General features: G+C 39.6%; 1 protein-coding gene across 1 annotated transcript; it reads right to left on the bottom strand.

Moving 5' to 3' along the window:
- Positions 1-5,439: 5,439 nt before the first annotated feature.
- Positions 5,440-21,287, bottom strand: npm1b (nucleophosmin 1b). The gene is made up of 11 exons (XM_010731431.3): positions 21,199-21,287; positions 20,831-20,913; positions 20,021-20,140; positions 19,810-19,903; positions 19,573-19,664; positions 19,433-19,491; positions 19,177-19,237; positions 14,116-14,214; positions 9,852-9,947; positions 9,686-9,760; positions 5,440-8,497 (listed from the first exon to the last, which is right to left on the bottom strand). The coding sequence occupies exons 1-11, from the start codon at positions 21,245-21,247 to the stop codon at positions 8,444-8,446; spliced, it is 882 nt and encodes a 293-aa protein (XP_010729733.2). The 5' UTR covers positions 21,248-21,287; the 3' UTR covers positions 5,440-8,443.
- Between the last annotated feature and the right edge of the window lie 3,099 nt (positions 21,288-24,386).

Genomic DNA, 24,386 nt, shown 5'->3' with positions numbered 1-24,386 from the left:
CGTGACAATTGACTTATACATAGATGGAATTGTTATTAAGATACAGTCAACTGTCAAAATCTTGCTGTGAAAGAGAAAATCACTGGTGATGACAATGATGGCTTCCTTTCCCGTCTAATATAAACATACCAGCGTGATCACTTTTTCCCCCAGGGGAAAGTCATTGTTCCATTTTGAAAGCTCTCTGTGAATGCTTGAAATGTTCCCTTGATATTTCCCTCTGCTCGTTTATTTGCTTGTATCCAGGTGATGTGCCAACCTGTCACATCAAGCACAGACGGCCTTATTTCCTCAGAGCAAAGGTCAAAACAATTGTCATGGGAGGGATGGGCGTGTGTGTGTGTGTGTGTGTGGGGCGGGGGGGTTGATAGACCACACTCAGTACTTTTTGTTTGACAAACTACCCGAGGAAACAGATATTGTTCACAACACATTCAGTCAAACGTGCCTGTGAGGTTTGGAGATTTTGCCAGATATTTTCTGATCAGTGATTTTTGTCTGAAAATACATTTTTGTAGGTATAAATCACAAACTGCAGCTGCACAGAAAATAATTTGATCCCTTTAACAGAGACTGTGTTTTGCCATATTACATTCAGCTGCTTTGTTTCAATACACCAAGAGGCTAATCACAGTCTAGAAAAAAATAATTTACATCTGTCCAAATCGCATTATGTCACCCTAGGTGCCTGATGAAGGGTAATTTAGTCCACAAAAGCCAAACATCAAAGTTGTCTTTTACTGCCACTCGGGGCCGCCAAAGAGCAAATCTGACAGTGCAGCTTTAAAAAGAATTCTTCTTTTTGCAACACATTTGTTCATCCTATTTTGGAGGACAAATACTATATACCTCGTATACTGAACTTCACTCTTTCTTAATAACAACAATTATCACCAGTTTCAGTACTGACCACGTTCTAAACCACAGAATTATTATATAGTATTAACATGTGTTAACAACACCTGTTGTCGTGAAGTGAGCCTTTTCAAACTAGACGCACAGATGTGTTTGAAATCACACATCCCTTTGGGTCGTGAGAAAAAAGAGGGCGGAAATGTACATGCCTGCAGAGACATGACCTTACATTTCTTTCCACCAGAGATGAGCATGAAAATATTGTCCTCAATTAGATGTCCTGCACGTAAAGCCTAGAAAGACATTTTAAATGATAATGCATGATTTCACTTTTGCAGAATGTCTCATGTAGTAAAAAGAACAAACATTTGGAGTTCACACTTAGATATATAACAGTACCCCCAAGGTGACTCTACTTTAAAGAGCCTAACAACTAGAGTAGGTTTAGTTGCCATCCACCACTGCTTTCAGCGACCAAAACAAGAGTTGTAAAAATGCAGACTGAAGTGTTGGTGAGTGGAGTGATATAGTCAGTCTGACAGCAGTGTTAGCATTCTCTGAAGGCAGTTTCAAAGAACAATGTAGGTTGAGGTTGCATAATCTGTGACTCAGATTCAAGGAAAAGAGTGCATGGTCTTAGAAAGATATATTGACACTTCCAAGACGTCTGGAGAGAAGTGTGTGGAGCAACACTCTTGGCAGCAACACAGATGATTGTATCAAATGGAAATTTGTAGCTTAATTGATACTAGTTGCTACAAGCCGTACTAACAAAAGAGGTGGTGACAACACACCACGTGAATTTGAGTTTGTTGCTTCAATCTTATGTAAACAGATTTTTGACCTTTTCATAAATGACTGAACCACAATGGGCTTCAAGTTTTGACCCGGATATAAGCTTAATTTGACTATCTGTTATTTAATTCACAAATGAGCTTACAGGTATCCTGCAGAGTTTTTGTACACTTGTAGCACGATAGAGAAATGTTTTTTTAATGAGAGTCTGCATTTTGTTGGACAAACAGTTACTGGCTGTAACATGCAAAGCAATGTAGCAACAAAGGCAAATGATTTATGGGGAAGAAAATGCATTCAACAAGAGCTCAAGAAAACAATGCATTTTCATAGAAAAGACTTCCAGTGCATTGTGGAGTTCAAAGCATTACTGTATTAACATATTGGAGTTCCACCAGGATCCCTTGTTATCACACAAGCCCCAGACATATCCTAGTAGATACAGAGTACATAGATTTCTGGATTTCGTCTGTCAGAAGTCAGTACCTTTTGCAGAATTTACATTCATGCATAAGTATTCAGGGTTTTGCAATTGTTATGCCGTCACATTTCATTGACCAAGTAAATCCAGGTGAAAGTTGTAACATGTTATTGCTTTCATTAATTAAGCCCACTGCAACCACTGTGCATAAGATACTGGAAACAGAGGAAGAGTGTAAGAGAATGAACAGGATGGGAGAAACAGATGGTGTAAAACAGGATGCAAATGAATTTTTGTTTGAAATTAGGGTTTTATTATGCACGTGAATGCAGATTTTGTAGGCAAGGGAAGATTTTGTCATGGGAAGCAATCTGGTTTCAATTTGTAGTCTCAGTATAATTGGCCAATCGCAACTGGACAAGCTTCGCATTCAGGTAAACAGTCCATGTGGAGCACTTGTACAACATGACACGCTGGGTTACATTACATGTTTATTGCATGCTTTCACAAATGTTTTAAGAACTATAAAATTGATCTTCAAGTGTTTTTTGCTGCTCTTTCAACAGATTTTATAAATGTACAAGACCAGCCTGTCTGTTTTGGAGTTCTTTGTGTCTTCAAAGTTGCAATGGACACAACAGCTGGAAGTTTTCATATTTTAAGTGAAAAAAGTCACAAGCAAATTATGCTTTGTTTGTGCTAAAGTGGTTCACTGTGGATGAAAGATTATTTAATCCATCCCTCCTACACACACACGCACACACACACACACACACACTTCAGGCTTTTAATAAGACAGATGGCTGAACAAGCTGGTTTTATGCAGCACAAACTCACAAACAAAACACACCTGTTCTCCTAAGAGCACAAACACACACGCAGGTTGCAGAGTTGGTCCTCAGATGGAGGCATTTATGGCTGAGAACAGACCGTCATGTCTGCCCTGTGCCATATCGTGTGACTGCTGGATTAGAGAAAAGGGCGATATTTCCCTAATGGCCTAATGTTGTGCTTGGCTGCCACACGTAGGGAAGTGATACCTACAGACTGACCTGTAGAGCACACCTGCCTTGTCCCTGTGTGGTTTAACTGTTATAGTAACGCACTAACACTAACAGAATAAGGAGTACCATTTAAGGGTCAGTTCACCCAAATTACAAAGGAAACATACATTCTCACTTACTTCTAGTGCTATCTGGCCATGCAGACAGTTTTATTGTCCAGGTTTTAAGATGCCGGTCTCTAGTTTCTACTTCTATCCAAAAACAACAACAATAATTAAAAAGGATTTTTTTTCCCTGTGGAACTATACGTAAGAAATAGTCCCACTGACACTTTTGAAAGTTTTTAATTTAATGGCAGAAGCAAGATGCCAGTAAGGGAGAAAGTTTGTTGGATTTTTTTATTTATTTATGAATTGAGTGACGTCATCGATTTTGAGTGTTGTACTAAAGTTAAGAACCAGTGCAAATGTAGCCTTTATTGCATTTTGTTTTCAAGATTGCAAGTTCACACTTTCCAAGGATAGATGGAGGACTTGTAGACAAGATATATAACTATGTATGTGACTATTTTTCTTTTTAGGTTTTCTTTTCCTTTTTACTGTTTAAAAATATAGAAATATTGTAAAATTGCATAAAAAACAATGTACATTATCAAAAAGCCCAAAAAGGATCAATTGGAAGACATGTCCGATGTCCAGAGCTCTAGTGGGAACTGCCCATAAATACTGTCAAAGTATAACAATGCTCAGTCCACAGAGAAACACACAGCCTGTGTTCAGAAACCGTGCCTTTTAATGAGCCATCAGGACTTCCATAAGGTTGTGATGTCACAGCCCTCCCATGTTACCAGCACGTTCCACACTGACCCACCATCCAGTTAGGCTGCGTAACACAACTCCAGAGAGAAGTGTGATGGTCATTTCAGACGTGGAGTGATTAACTCACTTTGTACTTAATTTTTAATGAGAGGCGCGTGTGATCCTGTGAAACTGTTACAGTGGTGGTCTGTGAGTTTCATGAAATATGTAACTGCTGTTTAAACAGTTATCAGGCCATAAACAGGAGGGCATTCAAATGGCAGAGCATCAGCACAAGACTGAATGTATTAGATAAACTTGTTTGTAGTAACAGTCTTTAGTTGGCATCAAACACACATACTTAACACTAGTCTAAATTCGTATCTGTAACATTTCTATGGTTACCACACAGAGTGCCTGGTGTTTACTCACGAGTGCTTGTCTGCTGGTCAAAGACAACAATGGTGCACCTTTAGACCTCGATCAATAATTCCATCCTCACCCCAATCTCCAGCTGCTGCCACAGTCAAGAAGGGCCGACAGCAGTGTATCAATCAGTTTGCTGGGAAGGGGATTGGCTGCAATCTTTCATCTCTTCAAGGGCTGTGCTCTACTACAGGGCCCTGAGGCATGCAGGTAAGATTGTGGCCGAACCCTGCCACCCCAGACACAAACTTTTTGAGACACTCTCCTCCAGCAGGCGTCTGTGGTCCATCAGGACCAAAACCTCACACTATAAGAACACTTTGTCCTGACTGAATCTAGCCTCATCGACAAGGCCCGGAGCCCCCACTGACACTGACTTTCATCCACCCTCAGACCCTACACGTTACATTAACGTAAGGTCTGCTGACTCAGTTTGTTACACCCTTTAATAATATATTTACGATTACTACGAAAAATATATCTTGCACACAAATAATTTGCATACATTGAACCTAATGTATAGATCAAAATGGATATTTAAACAGCAGAAAAAATAAATATGGAACCTTTAAATAAACTTACTTTAGATTTTCTATCAAGGTTTTTGATTCCTCTTAGGAATTTTTGGATATATATAAAGTATGTGTGTGTCTGTACTTTGGCATTTTGGTGTGTGTGTGTGTGTGTGTGTGTGTGTCAATACCTCCAGGCTGGTTCAGTCAAACCCTGGACTGGAATTCAAGTCAACCACAAAGGGGGGATTTCCACGTGCCTCTCAGTTGTCTTGTTTGGAACATAAAATTGTGCGTCATCCCGTGGCTGCATCCGCTAGTGCGCCTCACTTCCTCGTGGCTACAGGGCAAAAAGTGTTCAGCTGGCAGTGAAGTAATGCCTGACTCACACTTCAGGTAAACGCTTAATCAATTTATATCATTATGAAGGTTCGCTTTGAAGTTAACGCCTGGACTTCAGTGCCACCCAGTGGTGACAGCAAAGATGGGTGGTTATTACAGTTAAAAGAAAGTTTAACATTTAATTGTTAATGTTGAATTCATAAGTGATATATTCCTCTAGAGGAAAGCTACATTATTCAGAGGTCTAAGATTTAGTCTACAGATAAAAATCAAAATGTGATTCGAAACCAGCTGGGATTCACTTTATTCAGGTAAATATTACAGGTAGGAAATAATAAAAAAAAAGGATGGATATGTTCATCTCAACAAACTATGAATGAATCCACCATCACCAATCATGCATGAACTAATCAATAAAGTTTGACTAAATAGACAAAATGCATTTTCTTTCAGCACATGTTGAGTCAGCTCAGCCGTCATCTACTCATATCTATTCAGATTTGACAATATTACAGTGTGTTACAATTTAATTCTCATTGACATATGCAGCAAATATGATAAGATGCCCCTCACCACATACTGTTGTTTCACAGTAGGTATTTCAGGTTGGACGCAAGGCAATATTATATGCAGTATCAATCATACATCAGAACTACTTCAGTCTGATGCAATGGTAGATTGCTACTACTAAAAATCCAGAAAACCTTGATGCTTAATGCCATTCTAAACTCAATATTTTACCATGCAGGAGCTCTATACGGAGCAGTATTTGCTGCAAATTGAATTCAGGTTTCAACAACATTTCAGTTATTACAAAAAAAAATACAATTATGACAAAAATCTCCTTTTTTTTCAGTTGGACATATTTAGGTACTGTATGACTCCATACAGAATCAAAAGATGACAAAACTAAAATGACATGGTAACAAAAGCAGGGCGGCATTTTAACATTTAAAAAGGGGAATCATACTCAACATAAAAACACCAAACAACTATACCAAACTAGAACACAACATTTCAAATAAAGATCATGACAACAGATGCAAGCTGAAAAACCAGCTATTAGCAAAGGGCGGATTAAGCGTACACTTAAAACTACAATTGTTCAGCTGCCGTACTTGTAAATAAAAGCAAGAGGTTTAATTACAGAAAAAAAGGTTGATATGAGGGAAATGGGAAATGGATGAAGGACTCCATCATTAAGTCAAGTCACAAAGACTTACAGATATTTCAAATCTAATATTTAGGTCAAATTATCAGGACCGTAGTTAGTTGAAGTAGTACAGTTTACAGGTTGGACCAAGCAATTTGATTGGTTAAAGATGGTATCCAACTGCCAACATTTGGCTCATAAAAGGCATTATACAGGATCATAAACACATAAGCACAGAGCGGGTATATGCTTATTGTCACCAGAACACTGATATACAAGAGTGCAAACAATTATGGGGTCGAGTTCTTTATGGGGTTTCTGTAAATGATGCCATGTTACTCTGATGTAATTTTCTGATATATACCTTATGATTATGTTGTAATAAATAAGATAATCCATGTTAATCATAGGTTTGTAATCTGTTTTAGAGTGCATTGAAAGACACTGAAAACTGTTAGTGCCATGTAAATATACTCCTGGACCTAGACAATCTTTTTACTTTGTTTTTTTGTTTTTAATTTTCTGTATGTGATGTATATTACTTAAAGAAAAACATTTTAGCCGGGGCATCTGTTGCTGGTTTTATAGAGCTCATAATACTCTTGACAATGTTTTGTGTATTGCTCTTTTTCTATAGATGACTTTGGCTGTAATCAGTATAATGAAAACCCCTCGAATAATAACAGATGTTAATAGCTTGATATGAATTCACACTCCAAGACAGCAACAACAAAATTAAGAATGACACTGCTCTTGTCCAGAAATGTCAGGTGTGTTCATGGTAACAACACAGGATGAGACATTTCTTGTTTACTCAACAGAGATATGTAACAGTAGCAAGTTTAAAACTGCACACATCCATGTAGATATGTGTTTTTTACTGTTTCAAAGCTGCACTCCTGTTTTATACAAGAAATGGTTTATGAACAGAATTTTTTTGCTTCATCACTGCAGGAAATAAAAAGTAACCCTTGGTGTATTAAAAAAGTACAGTTACTGCTGCATGTTCTGCTGCAGGAGTTACTATGACCAAACTGAGTGACCCAATTAAAAAAAACTGGTATCTCAACATACGCTGACATTTTTCTGTACAATGTGTATAGAGCAGACAAATTCATAATACAATCTGTAAGCATGTTTCACAAGCTGATAATGCTTCATAAAGCCAGACAGAACCTAAAATAACAAAACCTTGCAGGAAAAATATACTGTCACTGTCCCCCCGCCCCGTATCAGCTCTTAATCAACCTTGTTCAAATTCACACAAATTGGGACTCTGATTGATCTCAGTTTACAGTTGAGATATTTAAAGGCACATTCTGCAATATCTCCTATTGCACTGCTGACTTAACAAGGACACACAGTGTCATGGATACGAAGCATATGAAACCAGCTCAGCCAACATCATCAAATTGCAGAGCAGTATCACACCTGCAGCTCCAATGTAACATGTGGCTACTGTAAGTGAAGAAAGTGAGATGTATGCACGCTGATCTCACCTTCTACAGGAAAGGAAAGGAATAGCTTCTGTAATTTTACAGTTACACCACCTGCAGTTGCTGTCACTTTTATAGCCGCTGTTTGTTGATTTATGATTTACATCTATGAGCTCTTATGTGTTGAATTCAAACAAAAGTCTGTGGTCAGGTTTGGTGATAATTACCTCTAAGCCAATTCTTCACTCATCTGTTCAGAATTGGCTTAGGTAAGTAGCAGGTACTATCCACAACTCAGTGGAGTAAAGCCAAGCTGTACCATGCAGTGTTAACACAACAATATACATCTGCAGGTCCTAATTGGGGGTGCCATTACTTTCCTTCCCTATAGACGGTGCAGATTGGCATGTGATGAAGTACACAGCCCCCTCCTCCCCCCATTAAGAAAAATATGCAGTCTGCTACACGTGAATGAGTGAGTTTGAGAGTGAATTATGAATTAGCTCCAGGAGGTGCTTCAAATTTAAATTACAATGACATCTGAATCATTAATAGCTTTACCCATTTTCAGCACTCAGTCCTTCTGGTCACTCCAAGTCAGAGTTACCAACGATGACACAGTAAGGCCAAGTAGGAAATCTCGCTGACTGTGCCTTTAAATGTCTTTCAGGATGCAAAACATAGAAATGCTTCAAAGGTTTGTTACTTCTTCTCGATCTTCAGTGTTTGTACAAAACTCCAAAGGTCCTTGACCACCTGAGAAAGGTACAGAGAGGAATAACAACAGATATTATAAACGATCCAAATGAAGTGCTATACAGCATTAGACATATGACTCACTTTTACTACAACATGCTTTTGTGCGTCTCGCCTGTGGGAACGCTGATTTTAGATGTTGGGGAGCGACGAGGGGTTGGGTGGGGGCAACAGTACATACCAGAGTATATGACTAGGTGCTCCAGGTCTGACAGATCTCAGCCTTGGCTGATGAAACCAAAGCACTTCCACAGATGTTTCTACACACTGGGATGAACAAGCTCCCCCCGACCCAACTCCACCCCCGCTCTTTTCGTTGTCCAACCGGCCCTTGTGTCGGTCTAAAGAGCTTTCACCTGCTCTCATAGCAGTACAGTTAACATTTTAATACTGCAATGTAATCACAAATGAATGTTCAAATAGCCCTTTTCCAGTTATGCTTTGATACAAAAAAGGCAGCTTTGCTGTCTGACACACTGCCTAAAATAATTTAGTCTGTGGTGATAATCTAAAGGTATTTGGGTGATTAATTCATGCTCTGCAAAACTGTTTTTCTTCTGAAATGACAAGCCGCATTAGAAAAGATTTAGGTCCTGCATTTAGAAAACCCCTTTTTCTGGGTTGGTCAAAGGCCTTGAATGTGAAAGAGACTGGTACCATCCACATACCACCAGTCCCCTTCATTAAGGCTACAAAAGACACACAATCCAGTAAATCACTGAAAAAAGAGTTTGCCTTGGCAGGTATACTCCCATTCCATCTCGAAAGAGCCCGCTGACACAAAATGAATATAATTCAAAGAGAACACACTGTGCTGGAAAGACATTTGAGGCATAATGGACAGTGTGAAGTATGAGGACAGTGTGAGAAACAATAATGCATTCCTGCCTATCTGTCATGGTGCAAAGCTCTTAAAACTGGAATGAAGGTTGATGTACATGTGCACCCAGCAACTGGAATATTTCTAGAAAACAAACAACTCCCCACGGCTAAGTGTTTCGGAGACTTAAATGCATAGATTGCAAAATAAATGGGGAAACTGATATAAATTGCATGTGATGTAAGAGCTGAAAATGTAAAAGCTAATAAACAAAGACCAATCTCAGATGCCTCGCAATCAGGGCTCTAAAAACCATGTGCTATCAATAAATATATACATAATACATCAAATGACTCATTTTTACTTACTTTTTTGTCCGAGATTTTAAAAGAACTCTTCACGAAATTCTCAAACTTCTGCTCCGTCTTCGGCAGTGGTTTTCCCTGATGAAAAAGGCCATTAAATCATCAGCTTAACCATGCGTCAGACATTCAATTAAGAGTGGTAATTTGCAAAAGAGGATGACAGCCGTACCTCCCTGGCTGCCGTTGACAACTTGTTCTTAATCTCAGTCAGAGAGGGAGACTTAGACGAGCCAGCCTGGGGTTTGTCTTTTCCTGGGCCAGGTGTCTAGAAAGAAAATTTATCAGCTAGATAAGAAACACTGATTGATATGTCAAATAGAGAGAGATTTAAAGCGTTGTAGATAAAACGATAACTTCATATTATGCCACAATATTTCTTCTTTTACTCAGGTTCAGCTCTTGCTATTACTTTTTATTTTTCCCATGTTCTCATTTGAACTGAACGCAGAATTGCGAGGTCTAACTTACTGGTGATGAATCCATTTGCTGACCAACAGGCTATTCTGGCCTACAGCCCTATCGTGACCCATTTTGACTGGGTCTAGCTTTATAGGCTTGGCATGGGTAACCAGCTGGAAGAAGATTAAAGCATCAGAAAGGACAACAAATTCTAGCCTAATTACACCATCTTTAACAAATACATCAGGTACAAATTATCTTTTTATTGTTTGCAAGCAGGAGAGGGCAAGCCCCGACTCTCCAATGAGTAATAGAGGTTGCCAAATGTGTTTTTCCCTTGATGGTAAATCCCAACTAAAGAAAAAAAGGTTGAAGTGCAACTTATGTTCCTCATGTTCAATGTTTATGAATGGTCATGTCTAAAACAGGCACATGCAACCCTTCTTCACAATTTTTTGATGCCATGCCATGACCCTAAGAGTCCCCTGTGTTTGTTAAGAGGAGGACAGCACGAGCACTGAACTAGTGAACCCACAGGTGTGTCCAGAACGGGGCAGTCGAGGCCCCAGAGGTCCTAAATTAGAAGCGTATGACTGTGACACAACAACAACACACACACACACACACACACACACACACACACACACACACACACACACACACACACACACACACACACACACACACACCACACACACAAACACACACACCACACACCACAGAACACGCCGTGACTGCATGTTACACAAGCCACAGAGCTTGTCCCTACATGCAAAGACGATGTGGAATCCAGTGAAATTGCAGGGTTTCATTGATAGGCAGAGACACATTTGAAAGAAAAGGGAGGCCATCTATAAAGCAACTCTTTACCCTTTGAGTCAAACAACAGCAAAAACATGAGCAAATGGACTGTTTGGTTCCATGTAGGTTTGAGTATCTTCAGTATCAATTTGATTCATATTTCTACATGTTGGTCATATTACTTGAGTCAGAAAGTAACCCAAAATATGTTGCCAGAAAAAACTTATATTTCCAGCAGACTGGCCATAAACACTGATTTGTCATAGATCTGTCATATTTGTTTTGATTCAGATGAAAAACAGATATGCTATAATCTTGTCATACACAAGCTGGATGTTAGCTTATGTTGAATGTGCAGTTTAACCACACTTATAAACAGAAGCTCCAGTCAATACACCACACTGTAGACATACAGTATACCTCAGACCGCTGTACGTGGACTCAAGCCTGGGTAACCAAGATGGAGGTGGGTCAATATTTTCATTCAGGGTTGGATAAGTGGGATCAAAAGGCAGGTTTCTTATACAACTGGGACTAGTTGAAATTCAGAGCCAACTCTCCACACCCAACCCTAATGTTTAAGGTGCTTTGGATTAAAGCAATCAGCAAATGCCATTGTGTTACTACCTGATACTTTTAACAACTGCAGGCTTTGAAAAGCGGGGGTAAGACTTGAAATGGTTAAAAACAGGTGGAATGGAATGATCTTGACAAAATAAATTCTCTCGTTTAAAAAAAATGCAATTACTTGTCCCTGTCCCCAAGAGATCTGCATTTTATAGCACAGATCAAAAGGTGGAAAATGAAGAAAACCTTGACGCACACATACCAGACTACAAAAACACACACACATATGCTGCTGGCTCCTGGCCAGACAAATGCACTACGTATTTATTATTTATGGGCAGCTCTCTACTTCCAAAGGACAGCTGTGGACCTGAAACAGCTGATAAACACACAAAGCCTTGCTTTTTCATCTGGGCCAGACGCTGATTACAGATGCCACGAGACATGGAACTTAATCACAAGCACACTATCATTTGATGCGATCACTTGTCTTGTGCAAACACATGGTTGCGACACCTTTGCTCATCAGGTCTGCCCACGGATGGTAATTGTCATTTTGTCGGAATGAGAGCCTTGGGGGACCATGTCTGGGAAAAACGTCAGGCCAATGGGAACCTGTGACTTGAATCTTATGACTTGTATATGTATATGTCAATAAAGGGGTTGGTCTTTTGTGCATTTTTCATGAACAACGGGGCCATCCCATAGTATTATATCCATGGCAACAGCCTTACATTCACAGGAAAAGCAAATAAGCACTAACAAGACAGGCACCTGCTACAACATGTGTCAATCAGTCACTAAAACAATGACTCACAACCTTTTGGGATAAGCCTGAGTGGAGTTTTTAACAACTTTACGACTGTGACGTGTGCTTGAAAGCATCAATGTCTCCAAACTCATCAATCGAAAGAGACCAGCTGCAAGATAAAGTTACTTCAGATCAGCACATCTCGAGTTAGCTAGTTCTCGTGTTGAGCCTGTTACGCAAGAAGGTGCGGCAACATGCTGGGCTGTGAGAGGTGAGAACTGCGGTACTGGCAACAGATCTGACAAGCCAATCTAATGACCAGTCACCTGCATTTAGTAAAGCAAAAACAGACATCCACACCCGCTTCCTCGCTCCTCAGGGGCATCTGGAAGCGCAAGCTGCACCAGACATCAAACGCTGGTAATGAGAGCAATTGGGAGAAGGTGTGTCCAGGAAGTGAGGGGTGTGAAGAGGTTGTAGAGAGGGAACAGTTGTTGTGTATAAGTGGAGAGGGGATGGGGCAGTTGAAGCTCCACGGGCCAGAAAGTTAAACTGACGGGACGGTTCGGCAGTTCAGCTGCCCGTCGGCTAATCCCCCAGAGCTTTTCGAGAGCCACCGTGTTATGTCTGGACAACGGCCACTACAGAATTAGCTGCACTCTCCCACACACCAAGAACGCTAGCCCTGGGGGTGGGGGGCTTTCTCGCCTCAGGAATTTAGCAATCCTGTGGCTCAGTGTTTAACATGATAAGAATTACACAGCTTTCTTTCAAGACGTCAGACAAGAAGCGACAATGTGCACAGGGTGTGCGGCTGGGTGAGACGGTGCGCCATGTTTTATCATACGAGCATTTGCATGCCAACACATAATGCCTTATCTGGTCATTTTTATCACAGTAACATGCTTTGTGAAATGTGTAAACTTGCAGAGAAGCTTGCCAATTTGTATTCCCTGATGTGGATGTGTGCTACAGGGAGTTGGGGGGGGCATCAAAGGTGGCTGCGACACAAGGCGGCAGGGTCAGGGCAAGGGGTCACGGGTTTAAACCTTGCCCCAGGAAACCCGTTTAGAGGTCAGGTGTGTTTGCTTAAAGAGAGGCAGAGTTCAAGCTTTAGGTTTTGAGAGGCGGCCGTCCAAGACATTCCATCCAAGAAATTAACTATCAGGTTGAGCTAATTGCAATGTGCATTTATCACATTCCTTGGCGGTGGAATGAGACAGCTCTCCAAGTTTTTTTTGGCATGTTTTCATTGTGACTGCCAATAATGGCAAACAATTACCCTTGGTCATAGACACCTTGTGTCTTCTCTGCTCAGGTATGAGCAAATATAATTGAACACAAAAAGTTGTTTGTACAGATTTTGTTTTAATGCACTTCATTGTGTAATGCATCCGCTTGCAGGCGTTATCGGGTTTTGACTTCAGACTTAATGTAAGCAGTGAAAGATCTATGTCTGTTTGCAAAGAAGACTGAGGTTTTACATCTGTTGCTCTTCACTGCTTTATTCTGTGGAATCTATTTTCTGTATATATTTTGACAAATCATATCATGTTCTTAAAGATGCAGTAGATAAATGTATACACCCATTTTCATTATCCATTATTCTTTTGCAAACCTTTGAGAGCGACATGAAGCCTTAAATTAGAAATAGAGTTTCTGGCTTACAGTCTGGTGTAACTGCATATTTTATTAATCAGTTCAAACAGATCATGTTTCAGCCTTCTACATGAATCCAGATATTTCAACATAAACAGATTTTAAAATAATATATACAAACAAAGAGAAACAGGTCTAGGGGTCTATGGAAGAGGGCAACACAGTTCTCTCAATTTTTAGTTTCTCTGCATTTATGGTTCACAGTTATGATGGCTGTAAAAATCGAACAAATGGTAGGTGATGAAGCCTGTCCTACCTTAATCTGTGGTTTGACTGCTGATCCTGATGGTTTTCCTGCAGGGCCGTTTTGTTTCACCGGAGTCTTGTTGGGCTTCTTTGCTGAAGACTCTAGGCCCTGAGAAAGAAACGCAACCACAATTGATAAAAAAGAAGGAAAACGTCGGCTTTCATCAGCTCAATTTAGCCCGAAATGCTCAAAATATGTGAAAAAACAAATGAATTATAGATCACATATGATCACAGTAAATAACAAAAAAAAAAGTTGACAGCAGGGGGCACCAACCAGCTAACTACAAGCAGCAAAAAAGTTTGTAACTGAATGAAAAAGTTCGCTGACTAACTTTGAAGTAACTGAATAACAACAGCAACAACTGTTATAAAGATGGCTCAGTTTAGACGTTTATCTATACATCTTATACAGCATATGTATTCATGATATTTCCAAACTTTGAACAGTGGTTCCTTTTGTCAATGTGTAACTTAAAGCTTGTTCTTATTTTGCTGTTATTTTCATGGTACCTGTGTCATGCTGTTTTGAAACTCCCATATCAAAGCGCTAATTACCAAGCCTCTTTTATGGCTGACAAATTATAATTGGCATGTAACATAATGTGAACCAGATTTGTAGAAGTGCTTACAATTGTGGTTATTTTTATTCAGAGTCTTCTGCCATGCTGCGTTTACCTCATTACCCCTCAACCCATTCTTAAATTAGACAAAGTATTTTAACACAAGAAGTAACAACAACAAACAATATGGACAAGAACATGTCATTCTAAAATTTAAGGAGTAGTTGATGTCTTAATACTTAATTTAAAGTACCTCAGTAAACAGGTTTGTTCTTCTACAGGCTGTACTAAAAACATAACTAAAACCAAATCAGATATGACATGTAACCAAAACTGAAATTATCTCCAGCGTTACATGAAATTACAGAGGAAGCACCAGACATACTCGGTAATTTGTCACTGATCAGATACTTAGTACCCCAATAACCTGTCATTGTTCCTCTCCACACTGGAGGCCTTCCCGTCAGGTTTCCATCACCTGTGTAATTACCTTGTAATAGCTGAGGCAAGTACCTGCATTTCCTGAGCACCAACCCTTTCCTTGCAATCACTGGTATTCACCTTGGAATGGGCTAGAAGTGTAATTGCCCATGTTGACATAACTGCTACAAGGCAATTACACATGTTATTTCCTCAAGGAATGCCTGGCAATACAAGATGCTGGAAGGATGTTCCAGTGTTGATTTTCTTATATTTTTCTTCCAAATCAGAAGATAGTAAGACACGACAGAACTGTCAGGTAGAGAAACACTGTTGTTTCTGTAAGGCCTTTATACATGCAGCTGATTTGATTTTATTCTCTCTTATTTTTTGTGTTTATTATAATAGTTTATCACCAGTGAGTTTAAATCACTTTGCTTCTACCACACCAATAACAATAAATGGGCTTTAATCTTTTAGTGGTGAATAACACCACTAAAAGATTAAAGCACAGGCTTTGTTTGTAACAGTTTTTGCATGTGACAAGATAAGGACGCAGTCATCGTGTTGTTAATGTGATGTCTGAATGGAGATATTAAATTGAGGAAGTGGAAAGATCGGCTAAAAAAGGTCAGTCACATGCCTCTGTCGCAGGGAAGATCTGCTTATTTGACTCCAGATATCCACACTGAAGCAATTAGCAAATAAAGTGCTTCAATCAGTCTCTCATTACCCAACCATTTCCAACTAGTTATTTTTTTTATGCTAGTTGGGAAGTCAGCTACATGCAGTCACAAGGCTCGTGTTGGAGCAGTCTGACATGTTCAGCATAGGTTCTTAGATTATCTGAAAGTTCTACTTTGAGGACAAAGACTTTTTGGGGCATGAAGTGTAGCCCAGGAGCCAAAAGTGGTGCATTTGATTGAAAAGCAGGTAAAGTTAAGATAAAGACATGGTTACTGTGTTTGTCTGACAAACATAATACATGTATTTTTCCAGTTTTTGACTGAAGAAAGGAATCTTCTTAAATACAATTCAAGCCAATTATGTCCTGTTTCTTAACATTTTGTTCTCATCACCAACACCAGCACTGCCAGTAATTGGTCAAGCATTGACGCAAGATTCACTAGTTATGCAATGTTGTTAAATTGTAATTCAAACTAAATCTAAATAGAAGTCATGGAATTCAAGTTTGGTACTTAAAACAGCAACGAGGTACGACACCACAAAAAGAAAAAAGAAAAAAAGATCAACATATTGCTGAATTAGCAGACAAAAATAATAATAATAGCTCCCAGAGTGATTTTCTGGAGTTTTGTGCTTTAATTATTAATGAATGAGACATGGAGTTAAAGAACAGAAAGGTGAAGAAAAGGATTAAGGTCATGGAGGGGAGGGTGTGGTGCGCAGGAGTTGGAGGAATTGGAGGAGAAGACAACAGAATAAATCAACAGGTGACAGAAATGCTCAGCTGTCATCTGACCCTGAGGCGAGGATCGGCGCTCACGTCGCAGGTATGCGCATCTGCCCCGCTTTGATCTTTTTGCCTGGCACAGTTTGCTCTAAGATAGCGTGTTTAAAAAAAAAAAAAAAAAAAAAAAAAAAAAAAAAAAAAAAAAAAAAAAAAAAAAAAAAAAAGGAAAACGAAAGAAATCACAAACAGACACCGAAGTAAAAAAATGAGGCAGATACACACATGCACCCACACACTTGCAAATGATTGTGGTAACACGCAAAACAAGTGTTCAAAGGCAAAGGCCAGGTGCAAAGCTGAAATGGCATGAGAGACGATAAAAAGGAGCAATCATATTAACAGTGGGATGACAGAGGGACAAAGATATGCAGTGCTACAGAAAAATGGGGGAAGATGTTTCCCATAACTGGTTCGAGCGTGTGCGCGCTTCTTTGCATGTGTACTGTAGATATAAAGTATATTGTTAATGTATGCACACTGTGCATTTTCTGTAAGTTTGCATGCATACATACACATGTAAGTGTGCATGCCTGTACAAATTGTGTATAGACCTTTGAGTGTGCGTGTGCACGTATAGGATAACATAGTGCCGTCTTGTTGGTGAGACAGTGAGAATTCAAGTAGATTACAGAGGAGAAATCCAATCATTACGCCACTCAGACCCTGTGTTTTACTCATGGAAAACAGGTGGGTACATGAGCGAACAGGATGAAAAAGTTCCATGTTTTGTCTCATACAAAAAGGTGGACGGTCAGTGAGTGCAAGAATGGGAAGAACCTGCTGAAATGAAATGCTACTATAGGATACAGACTGTGGGAGTTTAAATGATGTGGTAGAAACGAGAGGGGAGCGGGCAGAATGCAGCAACACAGAGAGAAATTCCTTTTACACACAGAAAAAAATAAAAATACTGCGGTTAAGCCCTTGGCTACCCTGACACCTGGTGGACAACAGGGGATTGGAAACAATCCAAACTAATTTAATGTACCGTACAAATTAAAGTTAGTTGTCCTTCAAGGATATCTAATTTGGTTTCAACAGTGATGGAAGTGATGCAACAGGACAAATGCAAAATTAACCTCATTACAGTTATTCATTAACTTTATTCAGACATAATCTAATAAAATTAATGCTCTTTAAAATGATTTGGTGTTTGTAACCCAAAAGACCAGACAAATAAGTAAATAGTGAAAAGGACCTCAGTTCAGACTTTAGACTTTCAGACTTTATCACTAGAAGCTTTCAAAACATGTGGTACCTTTCAAATGTTAACAGCCATCCTCTTGTACTTTTAATTATGGGATTATTATTTGGTGCCACACAAGTTCAAATAACATTGTTTCACCTGTCTCTGTCTCTTCTGGCTCCACAGAAGGCATGTTGTATTTTCAATAAACGTTGATTTTAATGGTAACTTTGATAAGTTCAACCTCAACCATATTTTCTATTTGTGCCTGAATGACTGATGTCTACTACACACTTGAAACTGGTCACATAGCGAGCGAGAGTGCTGCAGCCGGCACCTGAGAACCTAGCTGCAGTAATCCTTCAGCTAACTGCACAGCATCAATATGAATCCCTGAAAATGCTGTTTTTGATGCGGACAGCCTCTGAATGTTTTTATAAATGTCTGACAACACCATGGAAAGGATCCAGAACAGTAGTTATATCACTGTGTCAAAGGCATCCGCACTCCATTGATATGTTACCTTCTAAGACGGGACTCACACGGGAGGCGTTACAGCAGCGTGACGGCTGCGCCACGGTTTAGCTGCGTCCTTTGCCCTGCGTCAACTCACACCGGACGTGTGTCAGCCGCGTTACGGCAGCGGAGCGAGCCGGCCATATTCATGCGAGATCACGCAAGAATCTTGGATGTACGCAAGACCCTGTGATAAACTGTGTCTAAAGAAAACAACAACAACAACAAACAGCTGACTTTGCTTCTCCGACATAGAGGAGATTATAAAAAGCATCTGTTGTGTCATAAATGATTGTGTGATGTTCTACTTCAACAATTACTCTCTCATCGTTCATGTTGAGACCCTTTGATCGATCTTTGATCACCTGCTGCCACCGGTCATGACGTAACGTTGATGTGAAGTTATAAAAAGCTACGTGAACTGCGTATTGTGTTTTATTTTGAAAGGGGGCGGAAGTTTATTACGTTGATTCTGTGTCGGATTTCCTGTCTGGTGCGCAGTGCTCTGTTGAGTTTTACGAGGTTTAGCAGCGGCTCGCGTCAAAAATAGAAATGCTACGGAATGCTCGTGCCGTGGCGCAGAGAGACGCTTCTGAGACGCGCCCTGTGTGAGTGCTCTCATTGACTAGCCTGGCGGCTATCTGCTACGGTGACCGCGGTGCAGCCGCAACGCCTCCGGTGTGAGTGGGCCTTTAGACACTAACTTGACACAAAATAAAACTCAGTTTAAATTTCAGTTTGTCTGTTCCAACAATCACAAACTCTGCTTCTCCCAGTTATGTAAGTCATAGTAGTGATATTACAAGTGCTTTATAATGAGTATATTTCTGCATGTGATGATGTAAATAAAAAAAAACATTTATATTTCCATATCCACCTCATTATTACATACAAAAAGAAAACCACTCTTACTTTTCCAACATTCTTCTGAGGTTTGACATCATTTTCATCGCTGTCGTCATCTTCATCATCACTACACAAAAAAAGGAAGGAGGAACAATTGTTAACTCCAGGTAAAAGTCACATGACAGCGTTCTCTCTGCATAAATGCTAGAAAAGACATTTTTTGAATAAAATGAATCCTGTGTAAACATTTTGCATGCGACAGGTATTTTTGAAGCATACACGGTGACTAATAATATCTCAATTTAAAAAAATAAAAACATACTCGTCATCATCCTCATCGCTGTCGTCTTCATCGTCATCAGAATCCATCTTTAGTTTTTTCTACGAGGAAAAATGATATTATGATTTAACTGAGGCAGCTCGGTTGATGCGCTCATTTAAAGATCACAGTAAGGCAGATACCAGTGGAGGCTTCTTCCCCGACATCAGGCTTGCAGGCCGCTTCACTGGTGATGTGTTGTTCTCCTCTTCTTCATCCTCAGAATCCTTCACACCTACAAAGCAAACACTGGTTACTGCAACTGCACAGGGACACAATCTGTTTAAATCAGATGTGTGATTTATATTTAGACATCTGACATATGTCTATCATCAATAAATCAGTGAAATGAAAAGGAAAACTGCTGCCTTAACACTCACTAACAAAATGCTGCCCGCTGATGTGAACTGGTCCAGAGCCAGACTGGAGACGGAAGGTAACAGGAGGAGTGATCTCAAATCCACCTAAACTCATCTGGACAAGAGAAAGATGACAATTACAATAACAATACATGTACGCCTTTACTTACACAGCACTGAGTGGCTCTTTAAATACTTCACAAAGTGCTGTCATGCAATGGTGTTCACTCACAGAGGGCAGGACAGACGGTTTCAGGACGACCAGTGGCACTTTGGTCCTTTTTCCATCGTAAGTGAGGCCCTCAACTTCCACCATGTGGAACTTATCCTCAGCATCGGCCCCCAGACACACCTGGAAAAAGCAGCACAGCTGACTCTTTACAACACCACCTCCAAGTCTTAGGATCACCGGGCTGACTTTGCTCCTGAAGCGCTTCATCTGTCCATGTTTCCACTGACAGACTTTGGGTTTCTTTTGTTTTCCTGGAAGACTTTTGCCTCCGGGAAAATGTCCTGGTAATGCCACTTGAATATTACAGTTGCAGTTTGACTGATTAATGATAATCTCAAAGCTACGGTACAAGTCTTAAAACGACTAGTCGTGTAATTAATTAGACGGGACCTATGAGCTGTTCATTTTCCCAGTAAGGCACCAAAACCTTTTAGGATACAGCTGTTAAAATAAAACAAAAATAAAATTAATGCCCCAGCTTAATCATTCAGGATCTAATTTCCCCAAGTTTCACAATGAAATACACCAAAAAATTTAATTATTGTCACAACAGGATATACAGTGAATTAATTTAATGGTTAGAGTTGACAGTTTTTCTCTTCTGCCATGCTTTGACAATACAGATGTGTTCATGCGATGCCACACACACACACGCAAACACACACAGACACACACAAACACACACACACATGCAGCATAACACATGCTTCATCCTTCTTCACACACAGACAGACAGACAGACAGGAAGATGGTCAACATAAACATGTGTGTGTGTATTTTCTACGTGCAAACACAAAGCGTCTTCCTTACTGCTTTGAGTGACAGCTGGTGCTCCGTATCATCGTCGTCTACGTCAACTTTGAACTCCCGTTTGTCCGACTTCAGGGTACAACCTAAGGGAGAGGGGTGAAGTGTAACACCGTGTAAGTGACCGTGTGTCTGCACTCATCCTGAACAGAATGCACACGCGCTGCGTGTCTGTGTAATGAATCCTCACGCGCTGCTCGGCTCGCTAACAAAAGAGCTGAATTGGCGCGAGCAGTCAGGACAGGGCTGCAGATAGCCGCGTGGCTAGCTGCAGCTAAAAATGTTAAATTGCTATTTGTGCACAATAACATGACGGTGAAACTAACTGTGCCGCCAGAACATGTTGGTTTCGTCAAAACAAGCGAGCTCACCAAACAAATACATCTGTGGTCTGCTCAAATCTGAGATGTCGTCCTCCATCTTTGTGGTGGGTGGTTACACTTCCGTCAACTAGTGTGACGGACACGTCACCGAGCCAATGGCCAAAGCAGGACGTGCCCGACGGCAAAGCATGTATAAACCAATGGGATTGGAGACTGGGCGGGACAAATAAGACTGAATATTCTAATAGATGAACGCTAGATGGCGCTGTCGCAACATAGATCGACCCTACAAGTAGCCAGCACACTGGAAGAATAAAAACGATAATAAAAATGAAAAAAGTAAAAATAAAAAAGTTTGAGGTTATGAATCATCGTTAGTGTTATTATAATTATTATACGTGCATCGATACCATCAATTAGCAGTATGCAATATATATGAAAAAGTACATTTAAAAAATGTGCAAGGAGGAAAAGCACAAGACTCATCAAGATGGCAGAAGAGAAGGTAAATGATGTTCACAGGTTTGATATAATTATGTTTGTAATAAGTGTGTTTTGCATTACCACCAATTTTCTGATGATCTGCAAGCTCTTTGCAAGCTGTTTGTGTCTTCCTAATCCGCAAATGCTTCCTCAAATAAGCATTACAGCTTTTATATTAAGTTTGGGATATTCTCCCTTATGTCAATCGCTTAATGTGCTGTTTGGACTAAATAAAAGAGGCCTTTGGCCAGTGATATTAAAAGTCCAGCCCAGGGGGCAGTTGTAGCCCTCGAAGAGTCTTCTGTGGTTGTTGAAAATATTGATAATAAAATGGAGAGCCATTGCAGTCTCAGATATTACAGACATTACGTTAAGAAATATTATCCTATGAAACTTTCTAAACTGCACACAAAATGATTTTTATCAGAGGCGGAATTTGTTTAGGGAAATAGCTTAGGACCATTTTAAGTGTATTCACACATTCACTCCTCTGGTTTGTTGATTTGAATTATGACCATGTATCAAGTTCAGTATGAGATTCCCAGAGACCATTTCTACCCCTCTATTATTTTATATTAATTACTGTATTTTTTGTATTTTGACACACTGGATAGTTTGTCTTGCTCTCAGTGTCAGAGCAGTTGTGAGGATTCGCTGTTTTCCTCAGAAGCGCTGCAGGCAGGTTCTTATAGTCATATGATTATGAATCAAAGCCATTCAGTAGTTGTCTTACTTACAAATGTTGTGCTGCAGGCTATTGACCTCTAAGTTCAGCATCAACAGATTTTTTTGTGCTGGGGGGGCGGGGGAGAAGAAAATAGCCTTTAACCTTGACTCACTGACAACTTGACTTCTGTTCATTTTTGTTGTAAGAGAAAACATATCAGGGCACGTAGGTATCCAAAACAATTGTTTGAGATCTAATTGTGAAATATCTTTCTCTCGTTCTCTTAATATGTGTCTCATTCAGAGTCAGTGGCTCGCCCGTACTGAGCAGGTGTTGAGTCACTGAGCCGCTGTACCAGTATTAACCCAAAAGGAATGAGTCGTCTTCATGCATGCCTGAAAGCTTTAATGTGTCATAAACTGCCAGGACACGTCTGCAAGTCCATTCTCATGACATTCTATGCTGTTATTGCCCATGGACTTACTCAACACATTTTCTTTGCACTTTTACACAGATTCCTGAAGGTGTAGAGCCTTACTAAACTATGTCTAATCTTTTTTTTTTTTTTTTTTTTACCACAGGACCTGTTTGAAAAGTAAGTATACAGTTTTATATTCTTTAACATTTTAAATAGTTGTTCCTGTGTATAATTAAACTAGATTGTCTGACTTTTATGGCCAAATGTATCATAAAATAGTTTAATCAGAGCAAAGTGAGTCATTATCATTGCCTCAGCACATATTAACTTTCTACTTAGCAGTGAAATTAAAAGGAAAATGTTTATAGTTGTATGTGCATGCTTTTTGTCCTTGCATGTACTCTTCTATGCAAACATGTACAACCGTTCTGGTGAGTGCAGGCATGTGTGTGTGCAGATAGTAAATGAGAGAGATTCGTGAAAGCGTGTCATGTCAGCAGCTTGAGTTAGTGCTGAAGTCTTTGTCACGCTGTCAGACTGCAGAAAGAGTTCTTCATTCTTCACATGACTCAGCTGGAAGTGACTGGATGCTGCTGGATTTCCCTGCTACAGCAGTCAACACTTATTTAATAATCATCAATCCAAAATATAAGGACTAAAAAAAAAAGCATTTTCAACTTTGTTCCCCTCCACTTCTAATTCATGTAGGTTCAGTGTCAATTTAAATCCTCTTGTGTATATATGTGGACATTTGCTCTTTTGAGAAGTTTAATTTAAAGTTAAGGTATTAAAAGAAAAACATTTACAGGCTAACTCCAGCCACATTTGTTCCTTTGCACTCTTCATTCAAAAACAAAAAATTTAATCTGTCAAGCTAAACTGGTAAACATAATTTTGAACAGGTTTACCTAATTTGAATTAAAGGTACCGTACTGTAGAAGTGTTTTCCATTTTTGTTTATTTCACATTTCTAGGCTTTATAAAATATTGTCAAAGTAGTATTATGCCTTTAAGCGAGCCATCAGGACTTTGGTAAGATTATGATGTCACAACGGCCCACTGGTCCTACTGTTGCGGTTGGCTATAATCTGTTACCTGTGGTTGGCCAGTGAGCCAATCATAAGAGAGGTTTGTTAATATGAATGAGACAAAATGGAACACAAAACGCCTTGTTGTTTCAGAGAGAAGCGTGAGAGAGCAAATGTAGCTCTCTACTGACATTTTTTATGTTAAAACCACAAATATATATTTTTATGGATATAAAAAAAACAGAAAAGTGTCAAATATGGGATCTTCAAAGAAAGCCACATAATAATTATAATAGTAATAATACATTTGAAGACAAAATAACAAAATGTAATAATGTGGGACCATTACATCTATCACCAGAGTGTTGTGGTCACTGATTCTGAGTCATGTCTAATGTTGATTCAGTGAATAGCATAAAAAATGAATGGTTCTGGGAAAATCAGTTGTGAAATACCCGTGATGTAAAATGTTTTCATTTTGCAGATACACTGCTGGCTTTTCAAACTTTCCACCAGAGCTGAAACTAGTTCAGAAAGTAAACATCTTTAGTTTTCACATCTAGTGGAGCAAAACTAGTTTCTAGATTTTCGTTTGTGCCTACGGCAAGATTTTCCAAACTCTGGTTTCACCCACGTGTTA

Source organism: Larimichthys crocea, chromosome I, assembly GCF_000972845.2.
Source record: "Larimichthys crocea isolate SSNF chromosome I, L_crocea_2.0, whole genome shotgun sequence".
Lineage (NCBI taxonomy): Eukaryota > Metazoa > Chordata > Actinopteri > Sciaenidae > Larimichthys > Larimichthys crocea.
This window is presented reverse-complemented; position numbering and strand designations above follow the sequence as displayed.